The sequence below is a fragment of the Pygocentrus nattereri genome, chromosome 7, assembly GCF_015220715.1.
Source record: "Pygocentrus nattereri isolate fPygNat1 chromosome 7, fPygNat1.pri, whole genome shotgun sequence".
NCBI lineage: Eukaryota > Metazoa > Chordata > Actinopteri > Characiformes > Serrasalmidae > Pygocentrus > Pygocentrus nattereri.
Window position 1 is genome coordinate 20,765,681 of NC_051217.1, and position 26,081 is coordinate 20,791,761.

Here is a 26,081-nt window from a genome sequence, read left to right on the forward strand (position 1 = left end):
TTGTGAACTTAATGATTTTATCATTGTTTTATCAGTTTTTCTTTTATCAGCTCAGATTTGTCCGCTAATCCTGCTGACAGATAAACTCGACACATTCACTTCAGCTTCAAAAAGTAGTTTTTGCTTTGATTTAAATTTTTATTGTCCTTTTATTTAAAATTTTTGAAGAATCGAGCTACATTTCTCTGTATAAAAATGTCTGGTGGCACTTTACTGTAGGGTGCTGTTCATAAGGCTGCATGACAGCTGCATAAGCTTGTCCTAACAACTGACATAACCCTACATAAATGTTTATACCAACAGGTGTCATTCACTATAAAGGTTATGTTGGCCAATTTTGGGCAAAGTCAGCTAAAGTAGCCTAATGACAGATGACACCTGTTGTAAAAAATACATTTATAAACAGTTATGTAGAGCTATGTCAGTTGTTAGGACAAGCTTATGTAGGTGTCATGTAGCCTTATGAACAGCACCCTATAGTAAAGTGTTACCAAATTTCCATATTAATACTAATATTCCTAATAATAATAATAACAATCCTGTTAGGACATGTAATCATACAGTTTCTAAGTGTAAACAAGTAAGCACATCCTCTACCGAGGACACACTTAAATATGACATTGTTCTGCATATTTCAGAGCACATTTTCTATTTATTTGCTCTATTTGAGTTTAACATACTGGGAAAAATTCGCACAGGCATTTTGTTTTCCATCATGTTAAATTTAGTTAATAAACAATAATTGTGTATTAAAATATGCAAAAGTTGTCTCTGTAGATCAGGGGTATTTAATTAAAATTCAGTAAGGTCCAGTTAGAGGACCTCATGCAAAGGTCCAGAACATCATAATGTCTAACTTGCATTATGATTCAGTGCCATATACTGTGTACTGAAGTCAACTGAATGTCAACTGAATGTCAAATCAAATAAAGGACAATTCAGTCATATTTGGTATATGTGGTTGGTGTAGTGTAGTGAGTAACACCTCTGCCTTCTATGCTGTGGACTGGTGTTCAATCCCCTGCCTGGACAAGCTCCTACACTATACCAATAAGAGTCCTTGGGCAAGACTCCTAACACTGCCTTTGCCCACCTGTATAAATTGATAAAATTGTAAGTTGCTCTGGATAAGAGCATCAGCCAAAAAACAATATTTCAACAACATTTAATGTCAGTTTTCTCTTTTTAGATCACGTCATGTAAAATAACCTCCCTCTGACTCACTTTCTTATCCGACTTTCTTATGCTGTGTCTCACCTCGTCCCTCACCTGTGTGTGCATCACTCACTTGAATCTCAGTGCTCATTGTAATGCACAGATCTGATTGGTTGAGTAGCGTCACATGTGATATTTACAACACACGTGATTGGTCTGTGAGTCTCCTAGAATGCTAAACTGGTACCGTAATGATTAGAAAAGCCACGCCAATTAAAATAAGACCACCTCATCAAAATTAAATAATTTTCCATAGTTTATTGATTATAGGTCCAGGACAGCATCTTGGTCTGCACTCGGACTGCGGTCCGATGCCAATATACATCTCAGTACCTTTAGTCAGGAAACGTAACTGAACCATAATCCACTGAAATTACATTTACTAAGCTGTACTGACTCCACACACACCCGTCTCGCCTCCAGGCTTTTATTCTACTGTTCTGTTTTAAAACATTTGGTTATGAAAAGGTACAAGTACAAACTTTTCATCTGGAGAAACTTCTTTAAGGTTCACAGTCAGACCTCAAAAACCAACTGTAGTACCTTTTGAGGGAACATTTACATTGTTTGTACCTTAACGAATGAAAAATGTACCTGAACAGAACCTTCATTTCCAACAGTGCATGCTCTCTTCTGTCTCTCATGTCTTTCCTCCTCTCTATCTCTTTTCTCCTCTGTCTCTTCTGCTGTCCCTCTCTCTCTGTCTCTCTCCTCACTGTCCTGAAGTGTCCCGGCTCCTCAGCTCAGGTTTCGGTGGAGCTGAAATCGACACCAAATTTAAAACACAACCCTGAGGTACATATGAATTAATGAAGCACTGCTGAAAGGATGAAGCGGCCGTTACGGGGTGAGAGAGGCTATGAATGGTAAGATGTTGTGGCACATGCAGGATCACACATCTCTATCAAATGATTGAATGTAAATAGTATAAGGCTGATAAGCCATGCATCTCTATTTGTTATATATATATAAACGTAGATACATGAAGTGAAAGTAGATACTAAATCATTTGTGGTAGATACTGAATAATTTCAAATTGGATACTGAATAATTCATAGTAGTTACTAATGTATTTATAGTAGTACATGCAGTACAGAGACTGCACAATACACAGTAGTTGTAATACTTCATAGTTGTTACTAGGGCTGTGTGATATAGCACATTTGTTATATCGCAATACTTCAAAACATTCAAAACACAAGATACATATGTATTATCATATTTAGTTTTCAAGTTGCAACAGATAAAACAGAACCTGTAGTGCCTAAAACCAATTAAACAGTCCTACGTCTGCTCACTTTCTAACGAAGCATTAGTGTTCTTTAAACAGTGACGATATCCACGATGGCATATTTCGCTATAATTTATCACGATAACAATTAAATGTCATATTGGTTGTTACTGACTAAATTATAGTGGTAGTTTATCATGGCCATTGGTATTAAAAGTGTATAAGCTGTATAATAAGCCAGTTAACAGAGTCATTCTTCCAAAAACCCACATCTGTTTATTGCCATCTAGTATTATTTACAGTTTGTTCCAGCCCAAACTAAATATTGAGACTTTTGCCAAATGAATGTCTGTGTTTACATGCAAAGATTTTTGCTAATACAATTGAATACATTCTGATTACAGACTAAGACTGAGGTGTTTGTATTCACTCAACAATCTGATGAAAATCTCAATGTTTACATGCTCACTACAAGAAATCAGATCTAAAATTACACACGTGTAGAGAACCCCTTAACGTAGACATTACCATGAGAACCAGCATCATGTCAGTCCAGTCAGAGTGAGATGAGCAGCAGTGAGCAGTGCTTGTGCTTTTAATTGCTTTAAAATGATGTTAGAAATGTCCTTCACATGTCCTTATTAAAGACAGCCAACAGGAAGACGTCGTCTTCTGAGACACATAAGCTGGACATCCATCACACCGCCGTCTTTTAAAGATTAGAGCATAAACTTCATCTCCTCTACAGACCAGTTTCTGCCCCGACATGTTGGACGTTATAATCTTTCACTATGACGCGACGCACATGCAGAACGGACTTAAACTTTCCTTTAGGGAATGTAATCACAAACAGGCATTTACACGGATATTATTCTTCTATTTAACGGGTTATTATTTACAGGATTACCCACCTTGTTCAATCAGATAGAAATTATATTCCGATTGGCCTCAATCAGATTAGACTACTCCGACTGAGATGTTGCTGCATGTAAATGTGGCTAATGATGGGTTTAAAGTTTGTTGCAGTCCTGTGGTCACTTTCTTCTTCAGGAAGTGACCAAATGAACTGCAGGTCAAATATTATGTGGTTAAAAAATGTGCTGTTATTTGTGATGGAAACCAGAACGCTTGTCAACCAGACTGTGCAACCTGAACTAACGGTTGTATAATCACAAATACGCCATGGTATGGAAGGTGAATGAGTTATGATTTCCAAGCATATTGCAGTTTTTCAGTGATATATTTTCTGCAATTACATTTTTGACAAATTGGAATTTTGAACAGGAATAAGACGAAGCCAGTACAATACAAAAAATAGCAATGCTTTAATTTGCCTCAGCAGATTCTGTACAAACAGTGCATTTCAAAAAGAAAACCTCCATCTCCGGTACAGTACAGCAGATCTGATGATGGCTTGTGGTGGACAGCTCGTGACCCTGCTGATGTTACAGAATGATGCAGAGCCTGGAGGATGCTGGGAGTTTCGGAGGCACGGAGTCTTCTGGTAGCTTTGGGATGCCATCCAGAACTTTGAGTTTTGGCAAACAGGAGAACACACTGCATCAGAACAAGAGGAGAAGCATCAAAAACCTTCATCTTATTCACCAAATTTGAATGTGGTGAGTCTCATCAGCATTTATGATCCAATAAGCACCTTGTTTCTGATTGGCTGTTTAAATTACATTTAATATGCAGCTTATTAATATCAGCACATCTTCTTTACTCAGCAATTTGTTACAGTCAGTAAATATAACCACTCACAGAACTACACACGCATTACTGGCTTAAGCCATACCCACTTCCAGCACCTTGCTCATTACTATTTTAAGCCACACCCACGTATAGCACCTCACACTAATTACTGATTTAAGCCACACCCACTTCCAGCACCTCACACTCACTATTGGTTTAAGCCACACCCCTTACAGCACTTCACACTCATAACTGGTTTGAGCCACACCCGTTTAGAGCACCACACACTCATTATTGGTCTATATATATTGGTTTTATATAGAACCACTGACTTTGCCAAAAACACCCTTGAAGAACTTTCTTTCTTTTTATAGTGCATAATATAAAAGATACTGAAAAAAAGATACTGAAACTAATTTCTCCTTTCTCTTTCTCTCTCTCACCGTGAGCGGTAGTCCTCCAGGAACTCACAGGGGTTGAGTCTGAGTGTGAGGGACTGTATGCTTGTGGTCTGCAGCAGGCTCAGCTCCCCCAGGCTGGAGATGCTGTTCTCCGACAGGCACAGGTGCTGGATCTCCGGAACCTTTGGCAGCTGACTGAATGACGTCAAGTGGTTCCGGTGCAGATTCAGGCTTTTACATCTACAGTGAAGACGTGTTCTTACTCACACACTTCATAACATCAGTTTATTAAAGATAAAAGTCACTTGCTGTTGGTCTGTGTTCTCATACACTATATTGCCAAAAGTATTTGCTCATCTGCCGTTACACACATATGGACTTAAGTGACATCCCAGTCTTAATCAAAAGGGTTTAATATGATGTCGGCCCAACCTTTCCACACCAAACCCACTCATCCATGTCTTTATGGACCTTGCTTTGTGCACTTTTGCGCAGTCATCTTGGAACAGGAAGGGGCTGTCGGGAGCCTGTTGGGAGCCTGAAATTGTCCAAAATCTCTTGGTCTGCTGAAGCATTGAGAGTTCCTTTCACTGGAACTAAGGGGCCGAGCCCAACTCCTGAAAAACAACCCCGCACCATGATCCCCCCTCCACCAAACTTTACACTTGGCACAATGCAGTCAGACTGCATTCCACGCTTTGTATTGCACTTGGTGACGTAAGGCTTGGATGCAGCCGCTCAGCAATGGGAACCCATGAAGCTCTCTACGCTGCTCTTGAGATGATCTGAAGGCCACATGAAGTTTGGAGGTCTGTAGCGATTGACTCTACAGAAAGTTGGCGACCTCTGCGCACTGTGCCTCAGCATCTGCTGACCCCACTCTTCATGGCTGAGTTGCTCTTGTTCCCATTCACTTCCACTTTGTTATAATCCCACTGACAGTTGACTGTGGAATATTTAGTAGCGAGGAAATTTCACGACTGGACTTTCACACATGAAATTTCACATTCCGTGCCACGCTGGAATTCACTGAGCTCCTGAGAGCGACCCATTCTTTCACTAATGTTTGTAGAAGCAGTCTGCAGGCCTAGGGGCTTGGTTTTATACACCTGTGGCCATAGAAGTGATTGGAACATCTGAATTCAATGATTTGGATGGGTGAGTGAACACTTTCGGCAATATACTGTACATGTTGAGCCATTATATTATAGCTTTTTTTAAACTACTACCTCTTCTATAATTAACTCACCAGCATTTTAAACCCATTTAAACCTGCTGTCAAAGGAGTGCGTGCCAGAGTGGAATGTATCAGCTTGTAGAATCAGAGCTTTCTGTGAGCTACTGTGTTTCCTATCACTGTATAAAAGATGCATGAGGCTTTGTTTATTGCTGAATGCACAGTGGTTTTATCAGAGCAATCAAGTGAGCTCATTCAGAGTGCAGTGCACAAAAAGCTACTAATGTTTGACACATTCCCATTCATGTTTTCTGGTTAATAAACATAAACAGAATAAAATGATTGTATGTTCAGCTTTCTTAGCGCAGTGGCACTGAGAAATCAAATCATGAATGCAGAAAAGTGGATTAAACAGAAGAAAGAGCCAAATTTGTGTGATAGCATTAAAGTAATAGTTCAGTGAAAAATTACTTTTAACCAGTGCCCCCACCATTACCCCAAATGTTGTTCAGCCAAGACAGCTAAGGGGCTAAGGCAGCTAACAAGTAATGGAAGCTTAAACCCCACCAATCAGCATGGTGCTAAACACTTGCCTAAATCATCACTCTCTCAAACTGTGTGTTGTTGTTCAGTAATCTCTAAGATCCCGTTCACACCTGGTAACTTCATGTATCTTTAGTATCAGGATTATGTCTGGATAAGTGTAAACAATGTGTAAATGCAGCCAAGACGCATTTAAAACAGATACAAATCTGATCACTCAGACCACTTCAGGAGGTGGACTGAGAGGTATTTGCGCCACGTTATAACAGCGTGAACCCATCCGTCTCTACAACACACATTCCACAACAAAAACTCCTCTCAGTACAACCAAACCCGTCCCAGTATAACTGAAACCCCTTTCAGTACAACCAAAACTACATCAAGCACAACTGAAACTCCTCCCAGTACAACAAAACCCCTTTGAGTACAACCGAAACTCTTTCCAGTACAACCAACAACCATTTCAGTGCAACAAAACTCCACCCAGTACAACAAAACTCCTCCCAATACAAACAAAACCCCACCTAGTACAATCAAAACCCCTCCCAGTACAACAAAACCCCTCCCAATACAAACCTCCACCTAGTACAACCAAAAGCCCACCTAGTACAATCAAAACCCCTCCCAGTACAACCAACCCCCTTCCAGTACAACCGAAACCCCTCCGAGTACAACTGAAACTCCTCCCAGTACAACCAAACCCCCTCCTAGTACAAACGAAACCCCTCCCAGTACAACCAAAACCCTTTCCCATGCAGTACATCACTGGGCTGGTGATCTGCGACTGTGAGGAAGATAATGATGGACACACATGGTTGGGGACGAAACAAAATGCTTAATAGCAATAAGGACAGACACCACAATTAAAAAACTGCAAGTGATTAATAAACAGGTGGTAACTGTTTGCCATGTAATGAGCGAATTTGTGTATTCCGTCCCAGATAGAAATCGGAGTTTAGTCTGAATGACCAGAGATTCATTTGACTACCAAGTGTAAATTCATGTGGCTAAAATTTTATAAGGATACAATACAGATACTCAACACATGAAGTGACAAGATGTAAAAAGGGTTTAATGTCATTGATTTTGCCCTTTCTGACACTGTATGATACACAGAAACTGGTTCAGTGTGTTTACATTTAATCTGATAATAATCTTAAAAATCTGATAAACTGATCATTATTTACACTTAATAATCTGATAATCTGAAAATCAGACTGTTGCTCTGTATAAATGCTGCTTACTGTTTTCCAGGGTGGCGTTCTGTTTTTACTCAAGCACAGACTGAGAGAAATGAAAGAAATCAGAGTAAGAGTTTACATGCACTGAAAAACCTGAGCTCAAATCCAGCCTCTTTATCAGATTTCTAGAAATCCTATAACAACCATAATCTGATCTAAGAAATCAGAGTATGCTATTTACATGACCACTTGAATAATCAGATAACTGCAGAACACTAATAATGATGATATTAATAAACGATCCTAATTTTATATTAAATTTTTATTGATTAATTTCTTCTCTTGTAAAATCTACTGTTTTAATCTTGTTTAAATTATTTTTTAAAATTATCTTTGTATTTTCTCATTTGTAAAGTACTTTGAATGACCACAGTGTAAGAAAGGTGCTATATAAATAAGCTTGCCTTGCCTATTATTGGTGTGCATGTAAACACTCCCTGTTATCTATAAACTAAAGTATTTCAGCACATCTAAACACAGTAGCAGTCGTCTTAAAGCCTGATCTTCAAATCTTGGCTGAGTGAATATGTTTGGGGTACATAGAAAACTGTCTACATTAGATTTTTTGCTTAACTAGTGTTTTTAACGTCACGGATTCCAGCATTTTTATAAGTGGCTGAGTGGGTCATGTGGTCTGTACAGTAGTCTATAGGAGAGAATGTATTATTCAGTAAAGTTTCTCTTATCAGTAATGTGCTTAGCTTCCACAGTGCAGTATTCACATAAACATATGCTTGGTGCTGCACTCTCTTGCTCTCTCACTCCCTGTCTTGGCTGAGGGTGCTGTACCTTGGCAGTCGGACTGAGCTGAGGTCCTGCAGGGTGTTGTCCACCAGCTGGAGCCGCTCCACTCTGATCAGCCTCCTCAGGATGCGTGTGAAATTCTCCAGCTGGTACGGGTCTCCCAGGTCCTGATAGGACAGGTTCAGCTCCTGAGGGGACAGTCAGAGGAAGAGAGTGTGTAAGGGGGAGTGTTTTTAGGGTATAGATACCCTATTTTGGATTGTTTTCAGTGGGGTGATCTATCTGTCCATCTGTCTGTCTGTCTGCCTGCCTATCTATCTGTCTGTCTGCCTGCCTGCCTATCTGTCTGTCTGTCTGTCTGCCTAACTGCCTGCCTGTCTATCTATCTGCCTGCCTGCTTGCCTATCTATTTGTCTGTCTGTCTGCCTGTCTAGCTGCCTGTCTGTCTGCCTATCTGTCTATCTATCTATCTATCTATCTATCTATCTATCTATTGGTGTGTCTGTCTGTCTATCTGTCTGCCTGCCTGTCTGTCTATCTGACTGTCTCCCTGCCTGTCTATCTGTCTGTTTCTGTCTGTCTCCCTGTCTATCTATCTATCTATCTATCTATCTATCTATCTATCTATCTATCTATCTATCTATCTATCTATCTGTATGTCTGCCTGCCTATCTGTCTGTGTGTCTGCCTACCTATCTGTCTATCTGTCTGCCTGTCTATCTGTCTGCTTCTCTGTATGTCTGTCTGCCTATCTATCTGTCTGCTTGTCTGTCTGTCTGCCAATCTGTCTATCTCTCTGCCTGTCTGTCTATCTATCTGTCTGTGTGTCTGCCTGTCGATCTCTCTGCCTGCCTGTCTATCTGTCTGTCTGTCTGCCTATCTATCTCTCTGCCTGTCTGTCTGTCCATCTGTCCGCCTGTCTGTCCATCTGTCTGCCTGTCTGTCTGTCTACCTGCTTATCTGTCTGTCTGCCTGTCTCTCTGTTAATCTGTCTGCTTGTTTGTCTGTCTATCTGTCTATCTTTCTGCCTGTTTATCTGTCTATCTGTCTGCCTGTCTGTCTATCTGTCTGCTTATCTGTCTGTCTGCCTTTCTGTCTGTCAATCTTTCTGTCTATCTGTCTGTCTGTCTATCTGCCTGCCTGTCTGTCTGTCTGTCTACACTATATTTCCAAAAGTATCCACTCACACAAGATCCAATCAGCAAGATCAGCCAAACTGTCATTCATCCTGATCCTTCTTGATCTCTCAACAGTCAACCATATGATCCTTCTGGACATCCTCACCATCCTTGGAATCACTGGCTATACGTGGAAGTGGTTCAAGTCCTATCTGGAGGATCGCTCTTATCAGGCAACATGGAGAGGGTTCACATCCTATCCATGCAGGCTCTCCACTGGTGTCCCACAAGGCTTGGTGCTGGGTCCTCTTTTCTCTTTACACTAGCTCTCTTGCTGATGTAATATCTTCTCATGGCTTCTCTTATCACTGTTATGCTGATGACACTCAACTAATGTTTTCTTTCTCACCCTCTGACACACAGGTTTCCAGTCGCATCTCGGCATGTCTGTCTGACATCTCTTCATGGATGTCAGCTCACCACCTGAAGCTCAAACCTAGCAAGACTGAGCTGATATTCATCCCTTCAACTACAGGTCCTCATCATGATCTTGCCATCTCATTTGAGAACTCTCTGATTGTCCTATCTGTAGAGGCAAGAAGTCTTGGTGTGACTCTGGATGGCCAGTTATCGTTCTCGATTCATATCACAAACCTAACTCGGTCATGCAGATATCTCCTGTACAACATCCATAGGATCCGACCCTTCCTCACCCAAGTGGCCGCGCAGGTGCTAGTGCAGTCTCTTGTCATCTCAAGACTTGACTACTGTAACTTGTCTACTGATCTTCCCATGCAGGCCATCAAGGCTCTGCAACTCATCCAGAATATGGCAACACGGCGTGTCTTCAATCTGCCAAAGTTCAGCCACGTCACCCGACTGCTGTGCTCCCTTCATTGGCTTCTTGTAGCTGCATGCATCAGATTTAAAACCCTAATGCTTGCCTACAAAGCCAAAAATGGACCAGCCCCTACTTACTTGATGGCAATGGTGAAATCTCAAACTGTACCAAGAGCCCTTCAAGCTTCGAGTACAGCTCGGCTTGACCCGCCATCCTTGACCCACCACCCATGGAAGACAAGCGTCGAGAATGTTCTCTGTACTGGCACCCAGGTGGTGAAATGGACTCCCACTGTCTGTCTGTACAGCAGGGTCTCTTGCTGTCTTCAAACGCAGATTGAAGACACAGCACTTAAATGAGCATTGAATTCTATTATATTTTATTGTATTGCACTGTGTATTGTAGATTATTGTATTGTATTGCACTGAACGGCAAAGAGTTCTGTGTTCAACTCTGTTCCTTGTTCTCTGGGTATTTACAGTGACTTTGTTTATAGCAGTATCTGAGCTCCAGACTGTCTCTTTCTCTAACCTATTGGTAACTAGCAAGGATACTTTCTCTAGATAGACAAAGCACTTCTTGTAAGTCGCTCTGGATAAGAGCATCTGCTAAATGCTGTAAATGTAAATGTCATGCATTCAAATCATTGAATTCAGGTGTTCCAATCACTGGCCACAGATGTATAAAACCAAGCCCCTAGGCCTGCAGACTGCTTCTACAAACATTAGTGAAAGAATGGGTCGCTCTCAGGAGCTCAGTGAATTCCAGGGTGGTACCGTGATTGGAAGCCACCTGTGCAACAAGCCCAGTCGTGAAATTTCCTCACTACTAAATATTCCAAAGTCAACCGTCAGTGGTATTATAACATAGCGGAAGTGTTTGGGACAGACAGGAACTCAGCCACGAAGTGGTCGGCCACGTAAAATGACAGAGAAGGGTCAGCGGATGCTGAGGTGCATAGTGGCTGAGCATGGCTGAGCAGCTGCATCCAAGCCTTACAACACAATGCAAAGCATGGAATGAAGTGGTGTAAAGTGCTGCCACTGGACTCCACTGGAGCAGTGGAACTTGACTGGCCTGCACAGAGTCCTGACCTCAACCCGACAGTACACCTTTGGGATGAATTAGAGCGGAGACTGTGAGCCAGGCCTTCTCGTTCAACATCAGTTTCTGACCTCACAAATGCGCTTCGGAAAGAATGGTCAAAAATTCCCATAAATACACTCCTAAACCTTGTGGAAAGCCTTCCCAGAAGAGTGGAAACTGTTATAGCTGCAAAGGGTGGGCCGACATTATATTAAATCCAATGGATTAAGAATGGGAAGTCACAGAAATTCATATGCATGTGAAGGCAGACGACTGAATACTTTCGGCAATATAGTGTATTTGTCTGTCTGTCTGTCTGCCTATCTGTCTGTCTGTCTATGGGTCTGTCTGTTATTATTATATCTGGAAATGTGGAAATAAATAAAAGGTAAAGCAAAGGAAAAAACGTCGTCTGGTGCACACAGATCCCCTTAATAACTCCACTTTACTCCACTTTATTACTTATTAACTAGTTAATAATGTGTTTCTAACGCCTCACCACACAGTTCTCCCAGTTCTCCTGCAGCCTTTCCTCCCACCTCTGCTCTTCATCCTCTCTCCTCCTCCTGCCATTCCTGAGAAAGATGTCATCGTCCCTAAGAGAATGTTCATCTTCTGAAGGTCCTGTAATGACAGATTTATAGACTGACTTCACAATATTACACACACGTTGACATACACACATTTTACTGCTCATCAAAAGTTTGAGGACACCTAGCTATTTTAAAACGGCATGTTTTCTATGTGGACGTGAAACAACTGGCCATATTAAGTATATTCAGGTTTAAAGGAAAACATCATTACATGTGTAAGTATTCGTGCCAATATTCGTGATAGTGTTGCTCTATCAATAAAGGCCACACCCACTTAATCTCCTTGTTGTGATGTCACTCATCAGCACTCAAACCCTTCAGGTGATTAAACCACCTCTGGACTAAAAGAGTTTCAGTATGAGCTTTTAACAATAATTTGGGGAAAAAAACACTAACATCATTACTGCTCTTCTTATACTAAATTGACAAAAGTATTGGGATGCCTACACATTATACCTACAGGAGCTTTTACGAATCCCATTCTAAATCCATAGGCATTAATATGGAGTTGGTCCCTCTTTGCAGCTCTAACAGCTTCCACTCTTCTGGAAATCTTTCTACAAGATTTTGGACAGTGTCTGTGGGAATTTTTGTCCAATCATCCAGAAGAGCACCTGTTAGGTCAGACAATGATGTTGGGCGAGAGGGCCTGGCTCACAATCTCTGTTCATCCCAAAGGTAGTTCAGCCCAAAGGTTGAGGTCAGGACTGAGGAGGGCCAGTCAAGTTCTTCGACACCAAACTCACCCAGTCAGGCCTTTATGGAGCTGCTTTGTGCATGGTGCTCAACCATCCTGGGACAGAAAAAGTTCTTCCCCAAGCTGTTTCCACAAAGTTGAAAGTGTACAATTGTCCAACATGTCTTGGTGTTGAAGCATTAAGATTTCCCTTCAATGGAACTAAGGGTTCTAGGCCAACCCCTGAAAAACAACCCCATATCATTATCCCTCCTCCACCAAACTTTACAGCTGGCACAGTGCAGTCAGGCAGGTAATGTTCTCCCGGCATCCTCCAAACCCAGACACATCCATCAGACAGACAGATTTGAACCATGATTTGTCGCTCCACAGAATACGTTTCCACTGGCAAATCCAGTGGCGGCACTTTACTCCACTCCACCCAACACTTCGCATGGTGCTTGGTGATGTAAGGCTTACATGCAGCTGTTCAGCCATGGAGACCCTGCCATGAAGATCTTGGCTCAATTTTTGTGCTGATGTTGATGCCAGAGGAGGTTTGAACTCAGTTATTGATCCAGCACAGCTTTGGTGACTTTTATACACTGTGCTCCTCAGAACTCGGAGACCTGCTCTGTAACTTTACATGATCTGACACTTTGTGGCTGAGTTGCTGTGGTTCCAAAATGCTTCCACTTTTCAATAAAACCACTCACAGTTCATGGAAGATCTAATAGGTGCTTGTTGCTTAATTTTATACACATGGTGCTTGATTTTATACACCTGTGGCAATGGGACTGAATGAAACACCGGAATTCAATGATTAAGAGGTGTCCCAATACTTACTATTCATATAGAGTATTAAGGACGATCATGAAGCTGAGTGGTCCGTGTACCTTCTGTTCATTTGATTTTCATATTAAAATCCAGTAAAGAAAAATGGCAAATGGGTCGATTCTCATTATTGATTCTGTTATTGTGAGTCGAAAAACAAGAAATAGCTTCATTTTACAGTTTCACAGACTAATCATAAAATCAATAATAACAAATAAACAACAATGGAATAAAGAGCACTTCTCTAGCAGATTGACAATCTCCTGAGTCTCCTATTTCACCAAGAGGCCACAATACTGGTCATTATGCCTAATTGCAGAATGTAATCTAGTGTCCATATGCCTGTATGGAGCGCACGCACACATAGGGAGTTCAGCACAACATCAATAGAACACTTCTTGATGAGCACGTCAGCAGCTGATCTGGGGGGCATGAAGACCCCGTCAAATGGTGGGAGTTCAGTTTCTACCCTATATCACTTCTTTCTTACACTATACACTATATTGCCAAAAGTATTTGCTCATCTGCCTTCATGCGCATATGATCTTGAGTGACATCCCGTTGTTAATCCACAGGGTTTAATATCATGTAGGCCCACCCTTTGCAGATATAACAGCTTCCACTCTTCTGGGAAGGCTTTCCACAAGGGTTTGGAGTGTATTTATGGGAATTTCTGACCATTCTTTCCGAAGCGCATTTGTGAGGTCAGACACTGATGTTGGATGAGAAGGCCTGGCTCACAGTCTCCGCTCTAATTCATCCCAAAGGTGTACTGTCGGGTTGAGGTCAGGACTCTGTGCAGGCCAGTCAAGTTCTTCCACACCAAGCTCACTCACCCATGTCTTTATGGACCTTGCTTTATGCACGGGTGTGCAGTCATGTTGGAACAGGAACTCCTGAGAAACAGCCCCTGTTGCACAGGTGACGTCCGATCATGGTACTATGCTGGAAGTCACTGAGCTCCTGAGAGTGACCCGTTCTTTTACTAATGTTTGTAGAAGCAGTCTGCAGGCCTAGGGGCTTGGTTTTATACACCTGTAGCCATGGAAGTGATTGAATTCAGTGATTTGGATGGGTGAGTGAATACCTTTGGCAATATAGTGTAGTTTGTACAGGTCAAATATACAAACCTTATACAAAAAGAAATATAGCCGACCAAATACACCAGATGCACAGGCCAGATTTCTGTGATTCCTGACCTTCCACACCTGCATTCTGTGTGTTTATTTCTGCTTATGATGGGAAATTCTAAATTTGGGTCATTAGAATACGACCTTTTATTCCATTGCTGTTTGTTTGTTATGTTATTTTATGATTAGTTTGTGAAACAGTAAAACGAAGCTATTTCTTGATTTTTCCACTGACTGTACCAGAATCAGAACCGAGAATCGACCCATTTGCTGTTTTTTAATACTGTTTTTTACAATGAAAATCAAAACAGAAGGTACATGGACCCTGAATGTTACACCACAATTTTGCTATTTTTCTTACTTAGTTGTGAAGTATTAAGCAATACAAACTTCTGAAATGCCACAAACATGTGAAACACATGCACTGGACACAACAGTTATGCAACATAGCTTTCAGAGAAGGTCAGCATGAACTTTCTATGAAAGGTCACCTTCTCGGACCCTGGGGCAGGTGAGCTGGTCTCCACGGACATCATGTTCCTCCAGGCGATGCCACGAGGTGAACCTGAAGCGGCTGGATGGCAGCTAAAATAAACCCAGAGAGAAAGAGAGAGAAACAACACAGAAGAGAAGGGATGTAAATCTCTGACCTCACAATGATTCAGTTTGACCGTTTGCACAGTCCTCATGTTCTGTTCAAACTGCTTGGAATCAACACTTCCCGACAAAACTGTCTGTCTCAAGATTGTCTCAAAGAAATAAAGCAGATCGCAATCCTTCATTAATGAAGGATCATAGATTTCTGAATCTTCTGCGCTTCAGATTTCCAATTTCTCAGGAGAAAAGATGAGATTAACGTCAGCGTTTCACTGTGAGAAGTTCTAGTGATCAATGAGAAAAGGGTGAGTACTCCTTCAGTGCTGATAGTCTGCTGAGAGGGTTCTGTGATCTAGAACAGAGCTGTATAAGAAACATTTCGATTAAAGCCCCTGAGTTAAGCCTATTAGTAAGGGGTGAAAGTAGCTAAAAAGTGGTGCACTACGTTTCAAAAAGTAGCTGCTACAAATTTGGAGAAAGTAGCTAAGAAGTAACTAACTACTAATTTTTCAGTAGCAATCCCAAACCTGGTCTTATGTTTGTATTATACTGTGTTTTGTATCTAAGATAATTAAGGCAATTTAATATTCTCAGCTCTTTGTTTCTGAATTTGTGTGTTTGAGGTTCCCTGGGTTAAATGATAGTTAAATAAAAAAAGACTAAACTGTAAAAACATTTTTGGCTTGGCTCGATTTACTGTAATATTACTACCACATTTCTTTGCTCTTTTGACTCTCACTGAGGAAACAGCCTGGACTCAGTGAACCCAGCTAGGTGACATGTTGTGACCCCCAGTGAACGCGTCTATCTCTGAAGCTAGAATTACCTTTACGTCCACACAGAGTTTATTCACGGCTCAGCTGTGGTCAGTAACACAATCCACTGGGACGACCCTCACGCTGACCCTTATTCTAGACTGGTACACAGTGTGAGGAAAAACACAGGTGTGCATTCAGCTGATCATTAAATAATCAACTCCAGCTCAGTTTGAGTGATTTTACAAGTAGTATTTAAACAACAGACTCAACAGTTTGACCACTTTCACACTGAAACGCTGTTTGTGTTCAAACAGAGGCTTTTAACATTTCATTGTTTCTTCAGATTTATGGTAAATTTGCATGAATGTGCTGTAGATGGTTCTATATAGGACTTTTTTGAAAAGGGTTCTTCTATTGTTACAAGCTTGACATCGTAACAATAGAAAAACCCTTTTGGGTGCTATATAGAACCATTTACAGCACATTGTCTATTGATCTAAAAACCCTTCAACACTGCAAATAACCCTTTAATCATGGAAGGGGCTCTATATATAGAACGACTTTCTCTCCTAAAGAACCCTTTAAGAACAATCATTGGTTATGGATATCTTTAATTCCTAAGGCAATTTGAGTAACAAATTGCAATAATTTACTTATTCTTTACTATAAATGATGTACACTATATTTCCAAAAGTATTCGCTCGTCTACCTTCACTCACATGAAACTGAGTGAGATCCCATTCTTAATCCATAGGGTTTAATATGATGTCGGCCCACCCTTTGCAGTTATAACAGCTTCAACTCTTCTGGGAAGGCTTTCCACAAGGATTAGGAGTGTGTTTATGGGAATTTTTGATCATTTTTCCAGAAGTGCATTTGTGAGGTCAGACACTGATGAAGAAGAAGGCCTGGCTCACAGTCTCTGCTCGAATTCATCCCAAAGGTGTTCTATTGGGTTGAGGTCAGGACTCTGTGCAGGCCAGTCAAGTTCTTTCACACCAAACTCGCTCATCCATGTCTTTATGGACCTTACTTTGTGCACTGGTGGAGCAATTTTGGAACAGGAAGGGGTCGTCCCCAAACTGTTCCCACAAAGTTGGGAGCATGAAATTGTCCAAAATCTCTTGGTGCTGAAGCATTAAGAGTTCCTTTCACTGGAACTAAAGGGCCGAGCCCAACTCCTGAAAAACTTTACATTTGGCACAATGCAGTCAGACAAGTCCCGTTCTCCTGGCAACTGCCAAACCCAGACTCGTCCATCAGATTCCCAGACAGAGAAGCGTGATTGGTCGATCCAGAGAACACATCTCCACTGCTCTAAAGTCCAGTGGCTGCACTTTACACCACTGCATTCCACGCTTTGCATCGCGCTTGGTGATGTAAGGCTTGGATGTAGCTGCTCGGCCATGGAAACCCATTCCATGAAGCTCTCTGTGCTGTTCTTGAACTGATCTGAAGGCCACATGAAGTTTGGAGGTCTGTAGCAATTGACTCTGCAGAAAGTTGGTGACTTCTGCACACTATGCGCCTCAGCATCCGCTGACCCCGCTCTGTCATTTTACATGGCTGACCACTTCATGGCTGAGTTGCTGTTGTTCCCAATCGCTTCCACTTTGTTATAATACCACTGACAGTTGACTGTGGAATATTTAGTAGTGAGGAAATTTCATGACTGGACTTCATGGTTGCACAGGTGGCGTCTGATCACGGTACCACCCTGGAATTCACTGACCTCCTGAGAGTGACCCATTCTTTCACTAATGTCTGTAGAAGCAGTCTGCAGGCCTAGGGGCTTGGGTTTATACACCTGTGGCCATGGAAGTGATTGGAACACCTGAATTCAATTATTTGGATGGGTGACTGAATACTTTTGGAAATATAGTGTATATGAATAAATACTACATGTATCTTACATATGTAATATTTTGTATTGTTGTCTGTTTTGTGAAAACTGAATTTTCAAATAAGTGTGTGATGCAGTTTGTGAACATTATTAAAATCACCCCCAAGTCCATGCAGTCCATACATGGAGACTAAGCTGCCAAAACATCCCATTTTGAGTTCGCTGTATTTCTGATAATGTACATCTCCAAAGGCACGAAATATAGGGGGTCCTTGGGGGGTCCGGCACCCCCTAATTGACCTCTTGGACCCTTTATTATGATGTTATATGGTCCATTACGGTGACATACACTCAGTGAAGCTCACTGTTTATCTGCTTCACCCACAATCATCTTCTGTCTCTGGTGTTCTCAATTAATTAAAACTGCAGCACTGCTCTGCCTCAGGGTGGCGATGTAGCAGACTGGTTCACCCAGTTGGTCCTTCATAGCCTAGAAACTGTAACTCTGCCTGGTTTCCTCTGAAAAACTTTACAATGAGCTGCAGCAGATCTGTAAATATGAAAACTCGCCCAGTTTCCCAAGTGTTTGGAGTAAAGAGCGACTGTTAAATTTAAGCGACTTAAATTTAGTGCTATGTTAATTCCAGTTCCACCTTAAAGTTGGTGTCTCTAAAAAAGAGCTCCACCTTAAATTCTGTGCCAACTTAAATTTAGTTCTATGGTAATTGCAGCTCCACCTTAAATTTAGTGCCATCTTAAAGAGTTCCACCTTAAATTCTGTGCCACCTAAATTTAGTGGTAAGTTAATTGGAGTTTCATCTTAAATTCTGCACCACCTTAGTTTTAGTACTACTTTAAGGAGAGTTCCACCTTAACGTCTGTGGCACTTTAAAAGAAGTTGCACCTTAAATTCTGAGCTATGTTCTTTGAAGTTCCACCTTAAACTCTGTGCCACCTTAAATTTAGTGCTATGTAAATTGAAGTTGCACCTTAAAAATCTGTGCCACCTTCATTTTATTGCCTTGTTTATTGAAGTTCCACCTCAAATTCTGTGCCACCTTAAATGTAGTGCTATGTTAATTCCAGTTCCAGCTTAAATTCTGTGCCACATTCATTTTAGTGCTACCTTAAGGAGAGTTCCACCTTAAATTCAGTGTTTCCTAAGTGAAATTCCACCTTAAAAGCAGTTCGACCTTTAAAAATTCATTATTTGTGCTGATCCTGCTGTGCAATAGTCTGTGAGCATGTGAGACAATGTGTTCCGTGCGTGAGTGTGTGTGAGAGGTGCCCATTGTGACATCACAAAGTTGAATGTCGCCAACATTCCACCCATTCATTCCCTGTGGGAAAAAATGCCGTTTTTGAATGATAATTTTACGGAAATCGTACATCGGATTCCTAAGAAAAGCACATGCAACCTAATCAGGTATAGGTACTACGGTCCCGCAAAGTTTCGTGGTTCTAGCTCAAAAACTGTGGGACGAGAAACATTTTATATTTTGAGCGTAGAATAATAATAACATTACGAAGAACAGTAAGTTGGCTTTTTCAAACCAACTCAATAACCCATTTTTAGTGCCTTCACTCCGTTCACCCCCCACACATTTATATTGCACATGTGGTGACTGAACCTGTGGGGAGTAAAAGTGTGGAGGTGCTGTGTCCTTCACTCTGTTCTCCTCCTACATGGCATGCTGTTAGTGTGTGTCTGTGTGTGTGTGTGTGTGTGTACAACATGAACAGGCTGCTGACTGGCTACAGCTGCTAAAGGAGAACCCTAGGCTGGACACTTGCAATATTTTAAACATCTGGTATTTTTACATAAATTGTTATGACTGTATTGATTTAAATAAACAATAATGTGGTTGGTCCAGCAGCCCACTGAGTAACACCCACATCAACACCACACAAGACCTAAACACAGAGCTCATTTGGGTCAATCTACAGACATGTCCATTTCTGTGTCCCTACCGTTTAGACATATATTACACTTAAAAAAAAGTGTAAGGTTACACCTTATCATTATTTTAAAATAAAGCTATAAGTTAATTTAACAGTTACACCTTCTTGATCCATCAATTTAGCAATATTAGTTTTTAAATCAATCATACAGAATTCCAAGCACCACAGAAGTGCATGTCCTCACAGCCATGTATGAAGGGTGAGGCCATATTCTAAAGAAAAACATTTTTTTTTCTGCAATTTTAACTACTATAAACCATACATGACTATGAAATATATAAAATATTAAACAACATAAAGAAAACAAATGCCAAATAAACATTTTAAAATATACAGGGTGAGTCAAAAGTCACAGGACACCATTTTATCTTATTTTATTTTTTATGCTGTCACAAGCCTCCACGATGCGGTGCTGAAGGTGGTGTTTGTTGCGTATTTTCTCAGCATACACAATTTGTTTGAGATGACCCCAGAGATGAAAATCGATAATAAAATAAAAAATAAGATAAAATGGTGTCCTGTGACTTTTGACTCGCCCTGTATAATGAAAGTTGTGGTCCCCAGGAGTCGTGTCACTGCTGTTATCAAACGTAACATCATGCGTAACAAAAAATCTCTTATTCTGAAATAAAAGTCACACCGATGACCTCATTCGACTTCCTTTCACCTGTTTTCTGATGATCTATGAAGAAAAGCACATGGTGAGCCCACTAAGTGTCTTTCAGTTCTCAGAGATTTTCTCATTTAACTCATGATTTCATATGAAGCTTTTAGCTGAAGTCACTGGTGTGACCGACTTTATTCTGTGGTAATTGTGAAAAAACAGAATTAAAGTACATATTTTAGTGGATTTTCCATGATTGACAATATGTGGTTTGATGTAGCAGCCGTTTTGTAAAATAAATTTTTTAAATCAAAAATGTCTCTGGTGTTACCTTTATTATGTGTAACACCAATGACAAGCAGTAACACCCGTGACTCCTATGGAAAGACAGAAAAGTGAACATTTCTGTAGAATGACCCCCATTTACCTACATCAGTCCTGAAAACACCTGTTTCATTCTAAAACATAGTATCAGTCATGCAAAAAGGGATTCCAACTGTTTTGGGCACAAACACACAGAATGAAGTGAAGCATAAGAAGAGTGTAGAACATGAGCCCTTTAACTTCTCTTCATGCAGATCTGACCTCAAACGCTTGCGTATGACTGGACGTCTACATGCGTAGCGTGAGTTCTGGACTGAGGCTTACCGGAGTGGCGACGATGCCGGAGTCGGGGGTGTGTTCCACGGAGAGAGGAGTGTGAGTGTCGCTGAGCTCAGAGTAGTGAGAGGAGTGAGATTTGGGGAAGCTGCCACTGCTGGTGTTCACTCCTGAGGAACTGCAGAGAGAAGCACGTCAGGAGGACGTGAGAAAAGCGCACACAAAAGAGGGAACACAGTTTTCACAGCCCATTATAATCTTACTTCGCTTATTTATTCATATTTTCATTCTTTATTCTTTTCGCTTTGTGTGACACTTTAAACTACAGCACCATTCAAAAGTGTGGAACCACTTATTAACCACAATATTAATAATCATTGTTATGATACTCAGCGATGCGAATAATGCCCATTTAAACATTTCAAACTAGACACCAGGATATGTGAAGTATTATGAGAATAATAAGAAGGTATTCGATTATTAATAATACACTATATATTAATATAGTCTATAGTACCTGCTTCTAGACATTTTTAAGCACAATTTTTGTTTATTTGCTGAATTAACATATTTGGGGAAAAAAAATCAAATGAGGCCTGTGCAAAAGTTATGGCACATTTTATATTTGATGTTTACAATATGTTAGACGCTGAAATGAAAGAAATTGTGCAGTAAAATGCCACATTTAAGTGTGTTGACTTAGAAAATTATGAAAAACAAGAAATTTAAGTTCTGCATGCAGCAGTGTGTATTTACAGGAGTTCTTTCCAAGCCATTTAAGACATAATTTATTTTATTCAAACTTTGATTTGAGACTCTATATAGACCCATTAAAAACCAAGACAACCCGCTTCAAGAACAGCTTTTTCCCTACTGCTGTAAAGTTACTAAACTCTGTGTAGTGTGAACATAGACTGATCAGCCATAACATTATGACCACGTCCTTGTTTCTACGCTCAGTGTCCATTTTATCAGCTCCACTTACTGTATAGCTGCACTTTGTAGTTCTACAGTTACAGACTGTAGTCCATCTGTTTCTCTGATACTTTAGCCCCCTTTTACCCTGTTCTTCAGTGGTCAGTTTAGAATGAATACAGAATCATGAACAGAGCTATAAATGACTGACTGACTCATTTTAGACTGACTGACTCGTTTTATTGCCACACGCCACTCAGACCAGCACTACACACACTAACACACCACCACCAACGTCAGTGTTACTGCAGTGCTGAGAATGCTCCACCACCCAAATAGTACCTGCTCTGTGAGGGTCCATGGGGGTCCTGACCACTGAAGAACAGGGTAAAAGGGGCTAACAAAGTATCAGAGAAACAGATGGACTACAGTCTGTAACTGTAGAACTACAAAGTGCAGCTATACAATGGACAGTTAGGGTTAGGGAGGTGGTCATAATGTTATGCCTGTTCGGTGTAGTCTGTCTGTAGGATTTCCACCTTTTGTAAAAATGCACACCTAACATTACTGTGCAATTCTTCATGATTCTCCTATGTTAAATCTTGTATACTGTGTACTGTATTGTATATTGTTTACTGTATGTGTATTATATTGTATATTTATGTGTATTGTGCTACATAAATTATACCTTGTTACACCGGATACAAATGCCACTAACATGGCGTGTGGCAATAAAATGAGTCAGTCAGTCTAAAATGAGTCAGTCAGTCATTTATTCTGGAATCATTTATAGCTCTGTTCATCATTCCGTATTCATTCTAAACAGCTTTCTAAACATTCTAAACATCTGAAAGCTGTGAAGTTGTGCAGACAAAGCAACACAGAGTAATTATGAACATTTATCTGCAACTAAATTTGTTTTACATAATTGTGAACAGCAACTCCAAACTATGAACTAGAAGAATGACACACTCTGTGGCCACTTTATCAGAAACCCCTCTCTTGTGGATCCTTGCTCATGCACAGTGTGTATTGTCCATCGTCTGGCCCATCATTGGTCAATTTATGGTCACAGGGCGGTTGTTGTCCAGATATTTTGTGGGTAGTGGTCCACTCAGCACAGCAATGACAATGGTGCTGGTATGAGTGTATCAGACACAGCGGTGCCGCTGGAGTTTTTACACACATCAGTGTCACTGCTGGGTTGAGAGTGGACTGTCCAGCCAAAATTATCCAGACAACAGTGGCTCTGTGTTCAGACAGTGACAGCCATGCACTACAGTCAGTTCCATGTCAGAGTTACTGCAGTCCTGAGAAACCAAGCAATGATGAATGGGGTAGATGAGGCTGATAAACTGTGCCTACACAGTGGAGATATAATGTAGGGGTTTCTAATAAAGTGGCAAGTGAGTGGAAGCACAAGGGAGGGGTTTCTAACAAAGTGGCCAGTTAGTGGAAGTAAAAGGTGGGTGTTTCTAATAAAGTGGCCAGCAAGTGGAAGCACAAGGGAGGTGTTTCTAATAAAGTGACCAGTGAGTGGAAGCACAAGGGAGGGGTTTCTAATAAAGTGGCCAGTCAGCAGAAGCACAAGGGAGGTGTTTCTAATAAAGTGGTCAGCGAGTGGAAGCACAAGGCAGCGTTTTCTAACAAAGTGGCCAATGAGTGGAAGCACAAGGGAGGGGTTTCTAATAAAGTGGCCAGTGAGTGGAAGTACAATGGAGGTGTTTCTAATAAAATGGCCAGTCAGTGGAAGCACAAGATAGGGGTTTCTAATAAAATGGCCAGTCAGTGGAAGCACAAGATAGGGGTTTCTAATAAAATGGCCAGTCAGTGGAAGCACAAGATAGGGGTTTCTAATAAAATGGCCAGTCAGTGGAAGCACAAGACAGGGGTTTCTAATATAGTGGCTCAATAAGTTTCTCTAGAACCACAGCAAACCACTCTGAATGACTCTGATTACAGTTTAAGCATTTCATTGAATTATATAGGGATAAAATAATCTGTGAAATTCCCCTTTAACTGAATGTGCACTTTGGAGAAAGTAGGTTTTGGGTAAATCAGGCCTGGAAACGCTGGCCGGCTGTAAGGAGAGCCGCAGCTCTGCTGAAATAAGGCTTAGGTTACCCTGAACTCTGCGCTCTGTGCCGGATTAAAGCCGTCGCCATAACAGCCGGATACCTGAGCACACCCGAGCTCGCTGCGCTCTAACGCAGGTGAACGAGATTTCACAAGACCCCCAAGTACTTCTTGTACAAAAACTTTAATACCGTGAACAGCGTCAGGGTCACGACAAGCCAGGCGAAATAGACACAGCACGGCCTCCCATGCAGGCAACACACACACGCAGCAGAACAACTCCGAGCAACAGCACAACAGAACCGAACCGAGTCAGGCAAAAGATTCATTTCTTAATTAATCTACGGCTTCACGACTCACCTCTCGGACATGTCCTCCTGGTGGCATTTAACACACACTGAAAGGGTCCATGGGGCAGAAGGAGTCCGAGCTTTCCCATAGCGGCATCGCGGTGGACAGACGACTCATCAGCGAGTCGGTCTTTTTGAACGACTCTTCTAAGCGAATCAGACGAATCGACTCGCAAAAAGAGTCCAGACTTTGGTCCAGGACACCAAAGTGCTGCATGTTGGCTTCTTTAATGGGTCGATATCACAGTGTAAAGGATCCTAATGGCTGACTCTAAATGTATTTTTAGTGATTTCCTAATGGGATCTAAAGGTCTTCTACAGGAAAGTGGTCGCTATTGGAAACCATTAAGCCAGTTCCCATTAAAAAGCAAAACCTGGTTTTAATACTAATGGTTTCTAATGGACCCTTTTCAGCAGGGCAGTTAGATGAAGAGTATTGTTCTATATTGAATCTTTTTGAAAATGATGATTGCTTGTACACAACAACAGAACCCTTTTTGGTGCTGTATAGAACCCTTTTTTTTCAAAGTTCTAATTCTCCATCAATCTGATGAACTGTTTCACCATGCAAACTCCATTTAAGCATGAGAAGGTTCTATATAGAACTCATGGTTCTAAATAGGACCACTCCCATTACTTTGTACGTTATAGACATACCAGTTTACTCCCTGGATGTGAAGCATCTCTAATATGAGAAACAGATGTATGATACGCAATTTTCTTATTTTAAATGAATCAGATCAAAATAAAATAAGACATCAAATAGACTCATCCAAAGGGTTCTTTGAGCATTCATGGTTCTATGTAGAACCGATTTCTTTACTAAAGAACCCTTGAAGAGCCACATTTAAGAGTGATGTTTTATTGTTATATTCCCTGTTAGAGTCAAACCAGTGAAGCCCACTGAAGTGAAGGTCAGTGTAACTGTTTATCTGAAATGACCTCATTTGAAACAAGGCAATAGTCTGCAGGGATCTCGGTTCCACTTTGCGTTATTTGAAGTATCCTGACCCTTTATCTAAGCCACTAAACCCATATAACTAAAGGCATCATGTATAGACAATTTATAGACAACATTTCTTCCTTTTCATCAACAAACATTTAGTTAGAGTTTACTCAATTTTTGTAGTAAATTAAACTTAAAAACTAAACTTAAAGTCCAAAACGAATCCTTGACTATGAATTCAAGTTGTTCCAAGTAAGTTATTTAAGTTTTACCAACATAGAAAGATCCATGCAAACTGTTTTTTTTTTTTTTTTTTTTGCTTTCTAATTTCAGACAAGTGCGGGACACCGGATGACGAATCAAATGAATCACAACTCGCTCAGTTGTAAGCCCATTAAGCGAGTGATTCAAATGAGTCGACTCGGTAAAGTGAGGCACTTGGGAGGGGGCGGAGCTGCAGCGCTGGCTCGTTGCTAGGCAACGCATAGCCCTGGTTCACATCCTCAGTAACCCTCAGCCAGACAATTCTCTATTCTATACATATTGCTTACAGCTATAAAAATCTACATTTACATACAGCTACATGTCAGAACAAAACCTTGTATCTCCAAAATGGTAACTTTCCAGGAGAAGGAGAAACATACTTTACTTTTAATGGAAGTCAGTGGAACCAGATGTCTTTCCAAGTTATTTTAGACTGTTTCTTTTGGTCCATTCATCATGAAATTTACACACAATGTAAAGAGCAACATGCACTTTCAAATTATGTGAAATGTGGAGATCGAAGGCTTTATTCTGACAGCAGCTACATACATCTTTACACACTATCAGTGTTGTACATTATTACGTCACCTATAAAAATGACTGTCATGACAAAACCATTCCGAAATTTAAATGGAAGTTAAATA

General features: G+C 40.9%; 1 protein-coding gene across 1 annotated transcript; it reads right to left on the reverse strand.

Annotated features, from left to right (window-relative positions):
- Positions 1 to 1,453: 1,453 nt before the first annotated feature.
- On the reverse strand, positions 1,454 to 24,350 carry LOC108410961 (protein tilB homolog). Its single transcript, XM_017682298.2, has 7 exons — positions 24,238 to 24,350; positions 20,935 to 21,064; positions 15,014 to 15,107; positions 11,789 to 11,913; positions 8,290 to 8,432; positions 4,582 to 4,779; positions 1,454 to 4,003 (listed from the first exon to the last, which is right to left on the reverse strand). The coding sequence occupies exons 1-7, from the start codon at positions 24,246 to 24,248 to the stop codon at positions 3,892 to 3,894; spliced, it is 813 nt and encodes a 270-aa protein (XP_017537787.1). The 5' UTR covers positions 24,249 to 24,350; the 3' UTR covers positions 1,454 to 3,891.
- Between the last annotated feature and the right edge of the window lie 1,731 nt (positions 24,351 to 26,081).

Excerpts from the sequence above, each read along its gene's own strand:
- LOC108410961 (XM_017682298.2), bottom strand. Across the intron at positions 4,780-8,289 it reads AGCTCAGTCCGACTGCCAAG|ATGTAAAAGCCTGAATCTGC; the intron begins GTACAGCACCCT and ends TCTTCACTGTAG. Across the intron at positions 4,004-4,581 it reads CTGGAGGACTACCGCTCACG|TGTGTTCTCCTGTTTGCCAA; the intron begins GTGAGAGAGAGA and ends GTTCTGATGCAG.